The 16,514-nt window shown below is 41.0% G+C and overlaps 4 protein-coding genes across 8 annotated transcripts; 2 read left to right on the forward strand and 2 right to left on the reverse strand.

The window, feature by feature from the left end:
* The first annotated feature begins 293 nt into the window (after nucleotides 1–293).
* chmp2a (charged multivesicular body protein 2A) lies at nucleotides 294–6,670 on the forward strand. 4 transcript variants are annotated; one of them, XM_088439031.1, is made up of 6 exons: nucleotides 294–454; nucleotides 4,233–4,400; nucleotides 4,481–4,660; nucleotides 4,765–4,895; nucleotides 4,971–5,032; nucleotides 6,129–6,670. In XM_088439031.1, exons 1-6 carry the CDS (start codon nucleotides 428–430, stop codon nucleotides 6,248–6,250), a joined length of 690 nt encoding a protein of 229 aa, XP_088295157.1. In that variant the 5' UTR covers nucleotides 294–427; the 3' UTR covers nucleotides 6,251–6,670. The 4 variants fall into 4 exon arrangements, with proteins under 4 accessions (XP_088295157.1, XP_088295158.1, XP_088295160.1 ...); XM_088439032.1 differs by lacking the exon at nucleotides 294–454 and adding an exon at nucleotides 3,437–3,582; XM_088439034.1 differs by lacking the exon at nucleotides 294–454 and adding an exon at nucleotides 3,639–3,753.
* mrm1 (mitochondrial rRNA methyltransferase 1 homolog (S. cerevisiae)) lies at nucleotides 1,606–3,127 on the reverse strand. The gene has a single exon (XM_088439294.1). It carries the CDS (start codon nucleotides 2,959–2,961, stop codon nucleotides 1,897–1,899), a length of 1,065 nt encoding a protein of 354 aa, XP_088295420.1. The 5' UTR covers nucleotides 2,962–3,127; the 3' UTR covers nucleotides 1,606–1,896.
* A 155-nt stretch (nucleotides 6,671–6,825) lies between the features above and the next one.
* On the reverse strand, nucleotides 6,826–12,869 carry msl1b (MSL complex subunit 1b). 2 transcript variants are annotated; one of them, XM_088439019.1, is made up of 10 exons: nucleotides 12,723–12,869; nucleotides 12,171–12,226; nucleotides 11,023–11,632; nucleotides 10,352–10,551; nucleotides 9,791–10,095; nucleotides 9,596–9,720; nucleotides 9,454–9,521; nucleotides 8,446–8,570; nucleotides 8,294–8,366; nucleotides 6,826–8,117 (listed from the first exon to the last, which is right to left on the reverse strand). In XM_088439019.1, exons 3-10 carry the CDS (start codon nucleotides 11,593–11,595, stop codon nucleotides 8,027–8,029), a joined length of 1,560 nt encoding a protein of 519 aa, XP_088295145.1. In that variant the 5' UTR covers nucleotides 11,596–11,632; nucleotides 12,171–12,226; nucleotides 12,723–12,869; the 3' UTR covers nucleotides 6,826–8,026. The 2 variants fall into 2 exon arrangements, with proteins under 2 accessions (XP_088295145.1, XP_088295144.1); XM_088439018.1 differs by lacking the exon at nucleotides 12,171–12,226 and having other exon boundaries at nucleotides 12,723–12,826.
* A 287-nt stretch (nucleotides 12,870–13,156) lies between these two features.
* snf8 (SNF8 subunit of ESCRT-II) lies at nucleotides 13,157–15,609 on the forward strand. The gene is made up of 8 exons (XM_088439030.1): nucleotides 13,157–13,547; nucleotides 13,815–13,865; nucleotides 13,960–14,098; nucleotides 14,173–14,277; nucleotides 14,357–14,429; nucleotides 14,779–14,920; nucleotides 14,995–15,069; nucleotides 15,195–15,609. The coding sequence occupies exons 1-8, from the start codon at nucleotides 13,494–13,496 to the stop codon at nucleotides 15,330–15,332; spliced, it is 777 nt and encodes a 258-aa protein (XP_088295156.1). The 5' UTR covers nucleotides 13,157–13,493; the 3' UTR covers nucleotides 15,333–15,609.
* Nucleotides 15,610–16,514: the final 905 nt, after the last annotated feature.

Consider the following 16,514-nt stretch of genomic DNA (forward strand, 5'->3'; position numbering starts at 1 on the left):
TATTTTTTTTTTAAATGGGTTGATGTTTCATACATTGAATATTGGATACCAATAAAAGTTCTGCTTAAACGTCCGATTCTATTAGCCATATATGCAAAAAATTTACAATAATTTTGTCTCTGGCACGCCATTAACTTTCGGTGGTGGACAATCACATCATCTTCTGTGATATACAAACCTTAAACAGGACAGTGACAAATGAGTTCATGTCTTCCGTCACTTTTTGTCCTCATTTTGATCTTGCTTTATTAGAATAGCTTTGCGCGTGTTAATCGTCTTGAAGGTAGTCTTTATCTTTAAATTAGCATTCGACAGGATCATGTGACTGGACAGTCCATCCACGGCTTTGATTACCATTACTGCTTGTGTGCATCAAGAGGTTTTACCGCGCAGTTGTGTTGGATCCTTTCCTTCAGTTTCCGCAGATATGGCTGGCAATCTATCAGATGATCCGGTAAGCGCTGTCCGGCGGATGAAACGGTCCCGTAACGCGCGAGATAGTTTAGTCTCCGTAGATTCGGTCTTTTATAAAACCTATCCAACCAAACAAACAGGTTCGAATCCATCTCGCTCCGGCCTTCCTGCGCGGAGTTTGCATGTTGTCCCCGAGCGCATGGGTTCTCTCCAAGCACTCCGGCTTCTTCACTCACTTCACAAACATGCATGGCAGGTGAATTGGACATACTAAATTGTCCTTATGTGTGATTGGGTGCGTGAATGGTCCACCCCTCGCGAACCTTGTGAGGATAAGTGCCCCCCCCCCCCCCCCCCCAAATGAATGGATGGGTGGAAGTTTTTGCTCGTTGCCAAGTTTTAGGACCTCTGTAAGATTTAAAAAGATGACAGACATCAGTTATGTTGATAGTAGTTGTCTCCGATCACCTGTCTACGATGTGGAACAAAGAAAATAGAATTGAAAAGAGAATAACGTTTTTTTTTGGTAACATATTCTGTAAATCCTTATTTTGTGTGACACCAATTAGTTTTAAAACAGTTTATTGATCAGTTTACATATATTTACTGTATGTTGATAACCGTTGTTGAATAATTCGTTAGTTTTTCAAATTAGATATAGTGTGTACATTTTCAATTTTAATATTGGGAAAGTTAAACAGTGATATTATAGGGATGTCTGGATCACTAATTTTGTGCATTCAAGTTTGAGTCCAAGTAACATGATTTTGACAATGCGACCTTTGTCGAGAAATGTTTTGTGGAAGGAAAAATACTGCATCTAAACTTTTTTAAACTAAACTATCCCAATAACATGTCTAATGGAAAACTTAATTTTCTTTCCGCAAAATCTGTGTATCTCTTGATTTTATTGCTTTGAAGCCCCCCAAAGAAAGAGTAAAACTTATTTAAACCTGAGCTAAATAAAATTATGTGATCAGATCGAGAATCCTTAGTTATTTAGTAAAGTGAAAAAAGGACAGCCACGATTTGATCTTTGACTACAAAATATTTTTAGAATAGTTTATTATAATAATGAATCAAATAATGTGATTAAATATAACTGCATTAAAGGCCATACAGCTTTATTTGTACAGCACATTTCATGCACAAGACAACTCAATGTGCTTCTTACAGCAGACACAACACCCAAAGGTTTTTAAGGTTTATTGCAAAACTTTCCAAATCTGTTTTTTGGCATTGTTTACCAATTAAAAAAACAACTGAACAACAATAGGGTACTATCACACAACAAGCAGCCAAAAAAACAGACACAAAGAGCATGGAGCAGAACTTCAATACACTGAAATGACAACACCTGCAAGGAGCATGTTCCAGACATTTAAAATGGCCCACTGGAACTGGACAGCAAGTCACTCAGCAGGGCACAAAAGTTTGCCATTCCTTTTGTGCATGAAATTTGCATTGACAAAAACATGAGCATCATGAGGACCTGACAGAGGTCAGCAGGGAGTGCAGCAGGATGCCGGTGGCGACGGACACATTGAGCGATTCCACGCCAGGAAGAAGCTGTCTACCAGCTGGAATGGTGACAAGTGTCTGACACAAATCCAAAAGCTTCTGGGACAACCCCTCACCCTCGCCACCAATCAGCAGCAGCGTAGGTGTCGTCATTCGGAGGTCCGAGCACGGCGTGATGGGAATAACGGATTTTGGCGCCTCGGCTGCCACCGTGCCAACGATCCGCCAGCCTTGAGCCGCCTTGACTCTGACCATGTCCTCAAGGTCATCATACCCATACACACCCATCACCTCCATGATGCCGGCGCTGGCCTTGCTGACCACCGGGGTCAAAGGGCAGCTGTGGCGGATGCTGCTAGCTACTCTGTCCACCCCGAGGAAATACGCAGAGCGCAAGATGGCGCCGAGATTCATCGGGTCCTGAATCCCTTCTAGGATGAGCCAGAGAGGTGTAGATTTTAAACACTGGGCAGAGTCTTCAGTCAGGTAGCCCAGTGGAGTGGCTCGCAGGCAAACCCCTTGATGAACCCGACCCAAAGCCATTCTGTCTAAGTCTTTCTTACTGACTCGCTGGATCGGAACTCTACGCTCGTGAGCCTCCTCACAAATCTTGAGGAGTGAGGCCCTATGAGGGGCCTCACCATCTTTGACAAACAGCTTTAGGGCCTTCCGACGAGACTGCGTGAGAGCTAGGAGACAAGGAGCGATCCCAAAGACAATCTCATGCTGGTCTGAAGAATCCAACGATGGCTTAAGTCGGGAGGTCCTCTCCCACTCTGTCGACAAGTCATCCTGGGCCAGCCTCTGAAGCTCTGATGATATTCGTCTTGGATTTTCAAATTTATTTGGTGATGCTTTCTCATCTGGGTGCCTTCCTCCTGATAATTTGGATTTGCTGGACTTCTTGGTGTTGATCACTCTATTGTTGTCCACATGGTAGGCAATATGGGAGTCCAGAGCCTTGGGAAATCTCCACGCATTGATAAATAGCAACCTGTGCTTACATGCATATATCAATAACCTCATACTGAGGCTTTCAATAAACTCCTTAGAGCCCCAACGAGTCAGTCAATTATCGAAACATTTTAAATGGTCTTTTGTACGAATATAATAAGCTCGCAAACGCTTTCTTGCCTTCTATGACCACATTACCGACAAAACCAGAGAGACGCTAAAAGCACGTTGGTCTCAAGTCCGGGTAGAAATGAGAGTAGGACAGGAAAATAGAGAGGTTTATATTACAAAAATAAAAATTTCAAATATCAGAATAGTGCTCAACAGTACAATGTTTTGTAAATAACATAATGACAACATTTGTTAATAATGTATATACATTAACGTCCTGAACAAAGCATAAATCGTGCTACTCTGATCACTTCCAATATTCAATTCGATATTATTTTGAAATTAAAAAATGTTTGTCAAATATAACTTCCGGTATTTATTCGTTCGTAAACATGACTGATGTATGCTACGTCATTTGTGACGTAAGGATGAAATCACTAACCGGAAGTAAAAGTAGCAACGCGGAAGTAGCTGAAGGAAAACAAAAAAATCGTCGTTTGAGTTGCTCGTTTGTGTAGAAATCGCTTATCAACGTCGTCTGTCGTTTGGATTTTAGTACTGGTTCGACGAGAGCGGATCAAGGTGAGCTGAGAGACTTTGTGACAGCTAACGCTGTTAAATGCAGGTGGAGGGGATGTGTCAACGAGTTAAATGACGGCTTCTGAAAGACGTCACCACAGTAGCCAAGAAATGGACAGGCCTTAAACCAACTTAACTTAGTTAAGGACAGCGCTATACTGGGCTATCATTAAAGTAAGTCTGGTCCAGCTCCAATTTAGCCCAGACTTTCTGTTGAGGCGTAAGTTTTTCTTTTTTTTTATAATTATGGCAATCTCCTCTGCTGTTTGTTGTCAAATGTAAACATAATAATTTATATTCACAGAATATACTTAATTGGGTGTTTTTCACAGCCTTTGTTGAGCTATGGTACACATTTTACATATGAATAAATGTCACAGAAATGTGGATACACAGGTTGGTTGTGTTCATCCTTCTCAGATTTATTTATAGAACACAATAGATGAGATGTATATGTGGCTGACAGCTCATACAGGTAGTGATCGGAAGATGAAGCTTCATGAAGCGCCTGTGTTATTTCTTTATGCCTCTAAATAGTACTCTTGGTTTAAAAATAAACACTAGTGCAATGGAATTATATATATTGGAATAGGCAGTATAGAACATGTTTAGACTTAAATGTCATCCATTTTCCTCCTTGTGTTTCCATACAGATGGACTTCCTGTTCGGGAGGAGAAAGACTCCGGAGGAGATGCTGAAGCAGAACCAGAGGGCTCTCAACCGGGCCATGAGGGAGCTGGACAGAGAGCGGAACAAACTGGAACAGCAGGAGAAGAAGATTATCGCCGACATCAAGAAAATGGCCAAACAGGGTCAAATGGTGTGTAAAATCATTTTTGGAAAGAAAAAAAAAAAAGAAAATAAGAAGAAATCCTGAGCATGTGATTGAAATGTATGCAGGATGCCGTCAAGATCATGGCCAAAGATTTAGTCCGCTCAAGACGCTACATCAAGAAGTTCATCATGATGAGGGCCAACATTCAGGCCGTCAGTCTGAAGATCCAGACACTCAAGTCCAACCACAGCATGGCGCAGGCCATGAAGGGCGTCACCAAAGCAATGGCCACAATGAACAGACAGGTCTGCCTTAGTCACATCAAATGCATTAAAATGTTCCGGGGATGTTGGAATATTCCATTACAATTAAGTTGAAATGACCTAATTTTGCAAAAAAATTTTCCCAGCTCAAACTGCCTCAGATTCAGAAGATCATGATGGACTTTGAACGTCAGAGTGAGATGATGGACATGAAGGAGGAAATGATGAGCGATGCCATCGACGACGCAATGGGGGATGAAGATGACGAGGAGGAGAGGTGAACCGTGTTCCAAGAATGTGTGCGTTCCAAGCCTGTGAGCGGTATAACTTTTTGTCTGGTCTTTTGTCACAGCGACAGCATCGTGTCCCAAGTCCTGGATGAACTGGGTCTTAGTCTCAATGATGAACTCTCAAGTAAGACCAAAAAAAGTGCTATTAAGTATTAACGAGAGCAGTGGTTCTCAACCTTTTTAAAGTGATGTACCCTCTCTTAAATATGTTTTCAGCCAAGTACCCCTTAACCAGTGCAAAGCATTTTTAGTTTAAAAAGAAAAGAAAAAAAATGCCATTAGTGTATGATTTATTAATCAGTAGAACCGTTCAAACTTCATTTGTGTTGGTCCATAAAAAAATAGTCAACATAAAGTGTCCTTTTTGGATCATATAAAAGATCTGTTAGCAAAAAGAAATAACTCAATTAGTATTATATATTTGTCCACAAAAAATAATCAACAAGATGTCTGATCTGTTCTCAAAAATATATAATTATAAATAAATATTTGTCCACAGAAAAAAATTAAACAAAAAGTGTCCTCTTTTGGATCATAGATCTGTTCACAAAAATAAATCAGCAACTTAAATATTAATAAATATTTGTCCACAAAAAATAATCAACCTAAAGTGTCTGACCTGTTCTCAAAAAGAAAAAATAAATATATATTTGTCCACAGAGAAATATTAATATAATGTGTCCTTTTTGGGTATTTCTGTTCCGAAAAATAAATCATTAACTTATTTAAAAATAATCAACATAAAGTGTCAAACCTGTTCTCAGAAAGAAATAATTTTAAATATTTTTTCCACTGAAAAACATTAAAGTGTCCTTTTGGGATCATTGTAAAGATCTGTTCACAAAAATAAATCATTAACTTGGCAGGTAACGAGAGGTGGCAAATTGGGTTGAACCATTCTAGTATGGGGGAGAATCTGGGTTTTTTAAAATAATGAAATTGAATAACCTATTCAGCATAAAAATTGTTTTTTGAACTTACATTTCCCTGAAACATTTAATTAATTCAATAGTTTTTAAATGATTTTTGAATGTTTGCTTTATTTAAAATCTTGAGTACCCCCATTTGAGAATCACTGGTCCAAACAGGCACAAACGGCCTTTATTAGGCGCACGTTTTTGTATTTTGAAGTCCTAAACAGACAATAATTTTCAAGATTTTAGAGAAACGTTTGAATTTAAAGTGATCAATTGATCCTGAGGGTCCAATGTTCCTTCTAGATCTCCCGTCTACCGGTGGAAGCTTGTCGGTGGCGAGCGGCAAGAAAGCTGAGCCCCAAGCCGCCCTGGCTGACGCGGACGCCGACCTGGAGGCCCGGCTTAACAACCTCCGCAAAGACTGAACTCACGCTGACGTTACTCTTTTGTTAAATGTCTTTAAAGCAACGTCAGCCACGATGGTGAATGGCTTTCTTTTTCTGCGGTGTTTCATTTGATGTGGGTATGTTATATCAAAATTATTTTACTTGATAGGACCTGAAAAGTCCTGTCTCATTTGTGACTGCGCCAAAAGATACAAATCCCTGGACTGTATGTCTCATACTCTTTTGTTACCTTTTCAAATTAACACTAATACGCCAAGTTCGAAGATTTTATAAACTGACAGCGCACATCAGACCCATCAGTTGGTAGCTGTATGCATGGTACATGAAAAAGATGGCCCATTTTACTAAAAACTCCTTGGCGCTTTAAGAAATTTGTAGTTTTAACACCAAGAGTTGGATTGGTGTTCATGCTTTTGTTGAATAAATTTTTTTTCCACATTTATCAAAGGTGCTTATTGGTTAATGAATGCAAGATGAAAGGAATTTTTGGGGAAGAATGGCTATTTAAAAAAAAAAAGCTTCATTATGGGCCAAACCACTGCCCTTTAGTAAACACAAAATACATCCTTTCGTGAAAAAATATTGCCAGTCCATAAAGCATAGAGATGGTTGTTTTATTCCAAAAGAAAATGCAACTTTCAAAACTTTCAATTTGTCAACATACAATCATTGATTTTGAATGTACTCAACACGTTCATTAAATAATAAAAAAATAACAGCCATGTTTTATGTACATTTGTTTGTGAAAGCTATGTACAGCCGAAGTTTCCAGACCTAGCCAACATCTATGCACATGTACAGTACTGTATAGCTGTTGAAGCCGTTGCATTGTGTAGACAAAATAAAAAAAAAAAATTACTGCGAGGGAAAAGCATGGGAGCATGTTGTTAGAACGACAAGCTAGCAACTTTTTGCTTCTAAGATGGACCCCTGATGTCCGCTAATTGCTCCAGGAGGAGATCGATGTCTACACATTCACTATTTTGTGTGTGCCATTTCCTTCCTTCAGTCGACACGTGCGGCCAAATGTCCTTTTTGTTTTGCTTCAGAGCAGATGAATTCCACCATCGAGGGGTTAAGCCATGCTTACCGTTGTTTCACAGCTAAATAGAACCCATGCAATTCACATGTAAACTGGCAAAAAGGGATTTGGGGTGAAATTTTTAGGATAAACCACAACCTTTACAGAACTTCATTTTCCAAGTCTTAATGTTTAAACGTATCAAACTGTTTTAATGTTTCAGTACTTTTTTTTCTGCACAGACTGGAAGAATCACAGAACGGCATAGAAGTGGATGAAAATTGCAACCAAACGCCCGCTTTCTCAAACGTTCCCAGTGAGTAGTGTAAAAGAAAAAAACTGAACAGAAAAAAGAAAACACTAACATTGGGTCCCGTTAAGTTTTTTCTTTCCACCTTACAAACGATTAATCCTGTCACCTCCACCCCCCAATCTGCTTTCACTCAGAAGAAGCACATTTTTCACTAGATGTTCAATTGAGCAACAGATGGACAGCACCACAATTAGGTGGGGACATTTCTTAACCAGTCGCAATATTTAAACTTTCCAAAGAGCTCTGATGAGATTTTTTTCCTTTTTTTTTTTAATGTGAATGTGAGGAGCTACCGCTTCACACCACATGACAACAAGTGATATGTGTGAGGTCTTTTTTTCCTCCGCGCAGCGAGCGACAGTAGTTAACAACACGCGTCAAATTTAATGGCCACCTCTCGTGCGACAGTAGTTAACACACGCATCAAACTTAAATGGCCACCTCTCGCGCTCCAAAGCATTCACTTGCGGCAGGTCCGGTGAGGTGTATGTTTCTTGGGAACCTCGATGCGACAGCGGCTGCGCTCGTCCAGCCAGGGCAGCTCAAAATTCCTGAAAGAAAAACCCAAAACCATTTTGTGTTCAAAATTGCGATATTAAATATGCTTAGTTTAAAAATAAACACAAATGCATTCGATTTGTTTTGCTCTTAGAAGCAAGAGTGCCATCTAGAGGAGATTTCACGCTTGTTCGTTAGAAAAACACAGATAAAATATTCACAAACTTACTCTTGTGTGAGTTTGGGCAACGGCCGACCAAACGCAACCACTGGCAAGAAGGGCGTGATCATGATCGCTTCAACTACAAGGAACAACAACAACAAAAGATTTTGAAAAACTTTCTTCTTCCAAGGGTTTGAGAAACATGAGCAATTTAGTACCATCTTCAGTTTCTGGATAGAAAGATGAAAGCTCGGGTTCCGTCTCAGGTATGGTCTTCTTCCTGTTCATGCGCTGCTGCAGGCGCTGAAACATGCGCTGCTCTCGGATCCGCTGAATGTCCCACCTGTGCGCCGGAATCAAAGGAAGCGTGTGAGACTAGCGTTTGATGCTCCTAATGTAAACTTGTTTTCTTCTGGGGGCCACAGAGTAACTTCCAATTTACCTTTAATTTAGTAAAAAGGATTTCTCATCACTTTGGGGAGGCTCTGAGAGCTTGTAGATTCCAGTGCATCCACATTAAGTATCACGACAAAAAAAAACATCTACGGTAACTATCTGACTATACTTTAAAAAAAAAAAAAAAAAAAAACTTCCTTAGGATTATTAATATGATGATTCAGATTGGACTGACACGAGCTATACATTCAGGATCTAGTATTAACTATTTTTTAAAAGGCTTTGTGAACAAGCATTGCTAAACTTTTAATAGTTTATTTGCATCTAGAAAAGCTCTACTGCCATATTAACAGTTCACCATTCACAAATTCACCCAATTTGTTTGTAAATTTCTTTTATATCCTATATTGTGCTTTTAGCAATTTACATTGGCCACAAGATGGCACTAAAGCCCAGCTCATAAGCATATGTATATAGTGCATGTGTTTAAAAAAAAAAAAAAACATTCATTTTTAAAAGGGCAGTTTGTGATTAACTCATTCACTCCTGTCCCAATTAAAATGGACTTTCGACTTTGTATATCAGTCCAGTTAATATTGATCATTGACATCTATAGTCGTCAATGGAAGTGATTGACTTAAACTTCCCTCAATGTTAAAAGCTGAAATATTCATTTTTCAAAATGTGTAAGTCAATCCGACATGAAAATAGTACATCTGAGAAAATTGCTGAAATTGCTTGCTTTGTTTTTTTACCGGACAGAGAAAAATATATCAAACCAACCAGGACACGCTAGATGTAATATCCCCCCAAAAAGCCAAATTGTTCACCTCTTCCTCCTTTTCTCATCCAGTTCCAGCTTGGCGTGACGCTTGAGGAACACACCGTCATCCAGCGGCTAATCGCACAAGACACACAAATTTGAGTAGGCTACTTTTGTGACGGGCACAGGAATCTTTGAGACGTTCTCACCTCTTGCGCGTCGGCGCTTAAATCCTCACCCAGCGGCTCGATGACATTTTCCCGCCACGAGGGAACCGAGAGGCGGCACGAAGACGGGAAAAGGAAGTTCATCGTGGAGTGTGTGCTGGGTGCATCTGAAGCACAGAGGTGGAAGGTTAGGCTTGCAAATAATCAGATCATCAACTACGTGAGGAGTCCACTCACTGGCCGCCGCCTCCTCCTCCTCCTCCTTCTTAGGAGAAGTCTCTCGCAGAGGCGACACGGGAGGTTGATTCCAGCAGCACAGGTACATCTCGGTGGTGGACAGGAAGGGGAGGTCACCCATCTGGCAGCTCAGCTCTGCCTCCTCTTTGAAGGGCAGCCTGACGGGGGCGCTCTTCTCCGGCGTCTCCTTGCTGCGCAGCTCTCGTTGCGACGGAGACGCCGGCTGGCTCTCCAGCTTGTGAGGGCTCAGCTTGGCGCTTTTGCCGCGAGACTTTTGGAGTTTGGACTCCCCGAAACAGGACTTTCTATAGGGGAGAGACAGACATGTGATATTATAAGTGAGTAGTTTTTTTTTTTTTTTTTAATCCTCCTGTGAATACTGGATTTCGTGAAAAAAATTGGGAATTATAGGTTAGTATCCATTCATGAATGAACTATTGTGATGGAAAATGTGAAATGCTAAAGCTGTGGCCATCCCTGATTACAGCAATTCCAGATATAGTACTATTGTAACAGTTTCATTTTCCAATTCTCATCCGGAATTTCAGCTCAATTCTTTACCTCTTTTGACCTTTGCTGCCTCGACTTAAGGGCAGCAAGGAAGATGGATTGGGCTGCGGGCTCTCTTCCACATCTAGGTCCCACATGTCCTCCTTGTCGGGGGTCCAAGGCTCCAGAGGCTGGAAGAGGCGCTTGTCACGCGGCGGGTCCTTTTTGGTGAGCTGCAGGCGGCGCTCCATGCGCTCAATACGCGCCAGAAGCTAAGCAAACGGGGAAAACTGTCAGTACAGGTATGTTACTGCCTAGCTGTGATATAAAACCTCAGGTAAACATTGACATCTTAATGCTCGCAGTCACTGGAAACACTACTGGCAGGCTATTAAGACATAATATTATATATATTAAGATAAAGGGTCATTTTTTTCTCAACTTTTAGTGTGTGCACCTCCATGTGTAGCCTGCACTACACTGCCCCCAAGAGGCCAAAGTGTGCACTGCATGTATTTATGCTAACAATTTGTTTTCTGGGCAATTTAATAAACTTAAATATTTTCTGGTTGAAAAATTCAATACCAGTCACTTATTTGCTGAAATTCTTTCACTAAATATGGGAGTATAGGAATGCCTGAAAAAAAAAGTTTTTCCCATAGCTCAGTCTGATACAAGTCATTTATTGAAAAAAGAAAAATGACAGAAATACAAAAAAAATAATAAAAAATCATGTTCCATACCGTCTCCTTGTCAGCTTTGAGATCATCAATCTCCTTGTCCTTGGACTGCAGCTGCTGCTGCTGTTGCTCGATGAGGTCCAGCTGCAGCAGCAGTATTTGCCGCAAACAGTTTGCCTGCGTGTGAGGGTTTGCCGGGCTCTTCCGGATGTTCTTCCACTTGCCCTCGGAGGAAACCTCTATGGACGCAGCGCCAAGGACGCCGTCCGCATCCTTGGGCGTGTTGTTGTTTGGCACCATCTGAGGGTTTTCCATGTTGTCCACGGAGAGGGGTTTGCCTTTCACCGGGGTTCCCTCACCCCCCATTGGTCCGACAGGGGACAGAACCCCTACGGCTGCAGCGGCGGCCCGGTCTGCTTCGACGACTTCCGAGACGTCGCCGCTCATGTAAGTCTGCTCCAAGCGCTTGGACGGGCTCGGGATCTTTTCGGCCCACCGGAAGTCGCCTGGAGCATCCGAGGGCGAGTCGCGTGTCTCCCTCCTGAGACTCACGGGAAGTAAAGAGAAGGTCCCACCTATGGCGCTAGCGTTTGGCTTGGATCCCAGATGCGGACCCAGGGAGGCTCTCATGCTCATGGCGACTGTTCATTGTGCGACCGTGGCTTGCTGCCCCCTGTTGAGTGCACACAGTTTTAAAATAGGCACAAAAAAAAGTTTTTTGTTACATCACATATTCGCCATTTGCTGAGTGTTTATGAGAGAACCTATCATCCATTCCACTGGAGAACTATTTTACTTGTGCTCATGCGGAAGCAATAAAAATATAGCTTCAAAGGGTGTGCTACTAGTCCAGGGTGGTTGTCACCACTCGTCCAAAGTCAACGATAACACTCCAGCTGAACCGCAGCCCTGGCAAGAATAAGTGGTGTAGAAAATTGATGCATGAATGCCATCTTGGGGCCAATAAACTACGTTGAAGTGAATGGATGAGCTCAAGTTTTACTTGAATAGAAAACCTGTTTTGTTCACTATTTTAGCATCAATAGGAAAGTGCGAACTTTTTCAAAATCTTTTGAAGAAAGGGTAACTACTAGTCCAGCATTGTAAATATATACACCTTGTGGGGTGCGTTTTGAGAAGTATTGTAAAATAAGCAGCATTTTTTTTTACACTAAGTACGCGTCACAGAACTTTTAATTTTGCATACGCACCTGTGCGAATGATCAGATTTATACCACTTCTGCCTCAATCTGAGCCAGGAATAACCCTGCATACACAAACAAAACGTGAAAGACACGGTTTTGATTGTGACACTCGCTCACGGCCCTGTCGTATCTTGTCCGAACAAATACGCTCTCCTTCATATTGTTACTTTACGTCAAGTATGCGTTCTCATCCCTTTTCACACGAATGACACGCCGGGGTTTGAAATTCCAAGCTAAGCTACACAAGAGCGCACACGCCATACGAACACGCAATTAATACAATACTTCGGCGACAAACTCCTCGCGTTAGCAACGATTAAGCCAAAGAATGTTGAGACGTTCAGCGATTCGGGAGTGGCAATGAAGCAACCTCCATTTTAGCGCCTCCATTTTAGCTCGCCGTGAAAAACAATAACAGCTAGCTAGCTTGAGTGGCTAGTCTGCTATGTTAGCCACATACACAAAAACCCGCGACCGAAGCGACTTCGCCGCATTGGTTGCGTCTAAACACTGAAATTACTCAATGACATTGACATTTTTTCGGTATCGTGTGCTTACCAGGGGCTATAAATGTAATCCACCAACAATGCTCGCCATGTTCCCTCCTCAAGTGTAGTTTTAAAACGTTCTCTACAGCGCATGCGCGATATGTTGGCTGGCCATGTCTCGCTTTGAGGTTTTCATGAGGACAAACCACATCAAACCATCAGTCAGCCTGGAGATTGTGGCGCATTAATCAGGAAATTGCTTTCAAATAGGGTTAAATATGTAATAGTTAAAGTCCTAAAGTTCTAAAAAAAATGAATCGTTTGAAGTCTTCATAATTTCTTCTTAAAAATAATTGAAAACAGTTATTCAACTATTCATTTTTCAACAAACGATTTTAAATAGACATTCCGTGTGCTACCCCTTAAAAACGCATTTTTATTGAAATTCTCCTACAATGACGCATGAAGATGAAGTTGCAATATTCGCCGAACCTTTAGGAGGCAGTATTCAGAAAACGACAATTTCCTCCTCCAAAACAGTCAAAATGGAAACGGTCGCACGGAAGTAGCTCAAACCTCTGCCATTCGGGGGATTTTTCGCCTGGAAATATACATATATATTGCACTTTACTTAAAATACACAACTAAGCAGAATCCACGCGAGATTACTGTTTTAAATGGTTACGTACCTCGGTGAAAAGTGCGAAAACTGCTCGGTTACACTGGCGTAAACGTAACTTGTGTAGTTTAGCTTCCTTCCAAAGCATTGAAAGCTTTCATCATTTTGGATACTAGCACACTGTATTATCACCATTTGTTGTTTTTATTATTCCCTATCAAAATGCACCGAAGAGGCGTCGGTGCGGGAGCCATCGCTAAAAAGAAACTAGCAGAGGTAAGAAACCTAACTATTCAGCGAAAACGTGACAGAGCTTTTATTTTTGAAAACCAAACGTCTTATTGTAAGCCACTGTTGCACTGCGCTCAAAAATAGGGAATAAAGAACAACGCAGATAAAAAAAATGTATTGCACATAAAAGTTAAGATAGACCAGAGTTAATGATTCTCTCACATACCACATGAGGGAGCCAATCTGCCACTATTCGTAAACTCAAACCAAACGTTCGAATGAAATAACACAATATTTACATTTTTGTTTCAGGCCAAATATAAAGAGAGAGGAACTGTTCTTGCAGAGGATCAAATAGTTCAGGCAAGTTCATACCTTTTATTCCTAATGATGTGTGTATAGTTGCATTTTTACTTTAAGAGCCACATTTTAACTATTTCCCCTGTCTCTACGTCAGATGTCCAAGCAGCTGGACACATTCAAGTCAAACTTGGAGGAATTTGCCAGCAAGCACAAACAGGAAATCCGCAAGAGTTCCCAGTTTCGTGTCCAATTTCAGGAGATGTGTGCCACAATTGGAGTTGACCCGCTTGCTTGTCAGAGCCACTAAGAAGAATGTACATTAGTCAAGTGTCATTTTCCTTCAAATAAAAGTTTATTTTGTTGACAGCTGGCAAAGGTTTCTGGTCAGAGATGCTGGGCGTAGGCGACTTCTACTACGAGCTCGGCGTGCAAATTATTGAGGTTTGCTTGGCCCTCAAGCACAGAAATGGAGGTTAGTGAAATAATGAATATTGTTTTACCAACGCTACTGCGGGCATAGGACTGATGGGCTTTGCTCTTCGGTTTCTCAGGACTTATCACTTTGGATGAACTCCATGACAGGGTGCTTAAGGGACGCGGTAAATATGCTCAGGATGTCAGCCAGTAAGTTTTTCCAAGACAATCTCATTATAGATGCATTTTTTTTTTTTATTTCATTTATAAACATATAATTCTGACTGTTCAATTCATTCTAGGCCGTTGCGTTCCTTAAACATTTGCTTATGGGAAATTTCACCAGAGAATCATACCTACACATTTAACGTGAGCTTTGCTCATCTACTGCAGCTGTGCAATGTGAAACTGTGCCTGCTAATGTACCTTTTTGCTCCACATACAGTTTATTGTACTGTTTCAATTGTATTGAATCACAAAACGTGGTGGATTGTCAAAGAAGATACTGCTTCTACACATTACATGATTAAAACAGTTAACATGCGACACATTTTCCCAGGGATGACTTGGTTCGAGCCATCAAGAAACTCAAAGTCATGGGCAACGGTTTCGGGATGATTCCTGTAGGTGGCTCCTATTTGGTGCAATCTGTCCCGGCGGAGCTCAACATGGACCACACGGTGGTCCTGCAGCTGGCTGAAGTAAGGCAAAAAAAAACAAAAAACAAAATTGTATCTTCACCTTCAAACCAATTCTCCTTGTCGCTGATTTGTAGAAAAAGGGCTACGTGACAGTGAGTGAAATAAAGGAGAGTCTCAAGTGGGAGAAGGAACGAGCCAATCATGTCTTGGTGAGTTCAAGTCAACAGCCTTAAAGCCACAAGAAGGAAAAGGGAGGAAAAAAAATGCTCAAGAGCACTTTTATCGTAGCAAATGCTCTCCTTGATATCAATCTGACCAATGTTGTCATTGCCAGGATCATCTGCTGAAGGAGGGCCTGGCCTGGCTGGACTCTCAGGCATCAGGTGAGCCACAGTACTGGCTGCCTGCCCTCTTCTCCGAGCTCACCTCCCGTGATGTCACGCCCGAGGAAGCCAATCAGATGAGCCCCTGACATGGATGTCGCTACTAAGCCCCTTCAGAAGTCTTTTTAGCCCCACTTCTGCCATCTTATGATATTCCAAAACAATGGTTCTCAAATGCGGGTAGGTGAAGGGACTTCAGGGGTTATATAGACAGTTTCTGCTGGTATCAGTAACTATTTTTCAAATGAGGAAAAGTGCTTTTTTTTTTCCAATTGAGAGCCAATTAATTGGAATGTGGAACAACGTATTGATAACTTGTATATAGTAAATACTTTGAATAAATACTGTGTGCCTTTTTGTGAAGTATTAACCTGGTACGCATCGTCATTAATGATGTAATTTTCTGGCAAATCAAGAAATAAAACAGAAATGTGACTACCCCCCCAATTGAAAAAAAATGGTTTGAGCTGGTTAGGTGGTACTATATTTCATAACGACAGATGTGACACACAATATAATACATAATAACAATATAAATACATAATATATTTTCCCAGCGCATCCATTTATCGTTCAGGCATTGCTTTAGCTCCAGAGGATAAAATTTTCCAAAATCAATAGGGACTTGTTTGCCCATGTTGTGCCATTGCAAGGGGTCATGTTTAAGGACACACGTGACTGTGCAAAATTTCAGCATGGCGAACCCCCACCCAGACACAACACTGATGAGATGACAATATGTGGCCATCAAAATTTTCAATGTGGAACAAAAGTGTGCTAGTTTTATGCTAACATGCAAAGCAAATCCTCTAAAGGACTTCTACTTGAATCCACATAGAGCGACACCTGTACAGAGCATACAACAATTCCCCTAAGTAAATATTCTCTGCCACTTCTTTTTGCTCTTTATTACACTGCTTGTCTTCAACTAGTCCTCACATTAAAAGAAATGCAAAACTCAATTTGCTATCGCTTGACTACTGTAAAAAAGGATTTAATTTATTCAATGCCAAAGATGTATATGTATTTCTTTACAGTTCAGACATTAAATCCCAGGTGCTAATTTACAGGATTTTTTTTTCCAAATAATATAGTAAAAGGGTCCCAAAGTAGTCTTGTGTATAAATAAAGTGCCTGAAATTGAATGTCTTAAGATTTTTGAAAGCTACAGAAAAATACGTCCTTGAGATTGAATGAGTTAAAAATATCACCTAAAGCAGGAACACTGTAATGTCTCCATATCAATGTGTTGTCAAGAATAGGTGAGTCTG

Source organism: Hippichthys cyanospilos, chromosome 17 (genome assembly GCF_059441005.1).
Source record: "Hippichthys cyanospilos isolate Australia breed blue-spotted pipefish chromosome 17, RoL_Hcya_1.0, whole genome shotgun sequence".
In the NCBI taxonomy this organism is placed as follows: domain Eukaryota; kingdom Metazoa; phylum Chordata; class Actinopteri; order Syngnathiformes; family Syngnathidae; genus Hippichthys; species Hippichthys cyanospilos.

Excerpts from the sequence above, each read along its gene's own strand:
- chmp2a (XM_088439031.1), top strand. The coding sequence starts at position 428 with ATGGCTGGCAATCTATCAGATGATCCG. Across the intron at positions 455-4,232 it reads GCAATCTATCAGATGATCCG|ATGGACTTCCTGTTCGGGAG; the intron begins GTAAGCGCTGTC and ends GTTTCCATACAG. Across the intron at positions 4,896-4,970 it reads GAAGATGACGAGGAGGAGAG|CGACAGCATCGTGTCCCAAG; the intron begins GTGAACCGTGTT and ends CTTTTGTCACAG.
- msl1b (XM_088439019.1), bottom strand. The coding sequence starts at position 11,595 with ATGAGCATGAGAGCCTCCCTGGGTCCGCATCTGGGATCCAAGCCAAAC. Across the intron at positions 10,552-11,022 it reads TCAAAGCTGACAAGGAGACG|CTTCTGGCGCGTATTGAGCG; the intron begins GTATGGAACATG and ends CCGTTTGCTTAG. Across the intron at positions 8,367-8,445 it reads CTATCCAGAAACTGAAGATG|TTGAAGCGATCATGATCACG; the intron begins GTACTAAATTGC and ends TGTTCCTTGTAG.
- snf8 (XM_088439030.1), top strand. The coding sequence starts at position 13,494 with ATGCACCGAAGAGGCGTCGGTGCGGGAGCCATCGCTAAAAAGAAACTA. Across the intron at positions 13,866-13,959 it reads CAGAGGATCAAATAGTTCAG|ATGTCCAAGCAGCTGGACAC; the intron begins GCAAGTTCATAC and ends TCTCTACGTCAG. Across the intron at positions 14,278-14,356 it reads CCTCAAGCACAGAAATGGAG|GACTTATCACTTTGGATGAA; the intron begins GTTAGTGAAATA and ends TCGGTTTCTCAG.
- mrm1 (XM_088439294.1), bottom strand. The coding sequence starts at position 2,961 with ATGAGGTTATTGATATATGCATGTAAGCACAGGTTGCTATTTATCAAT.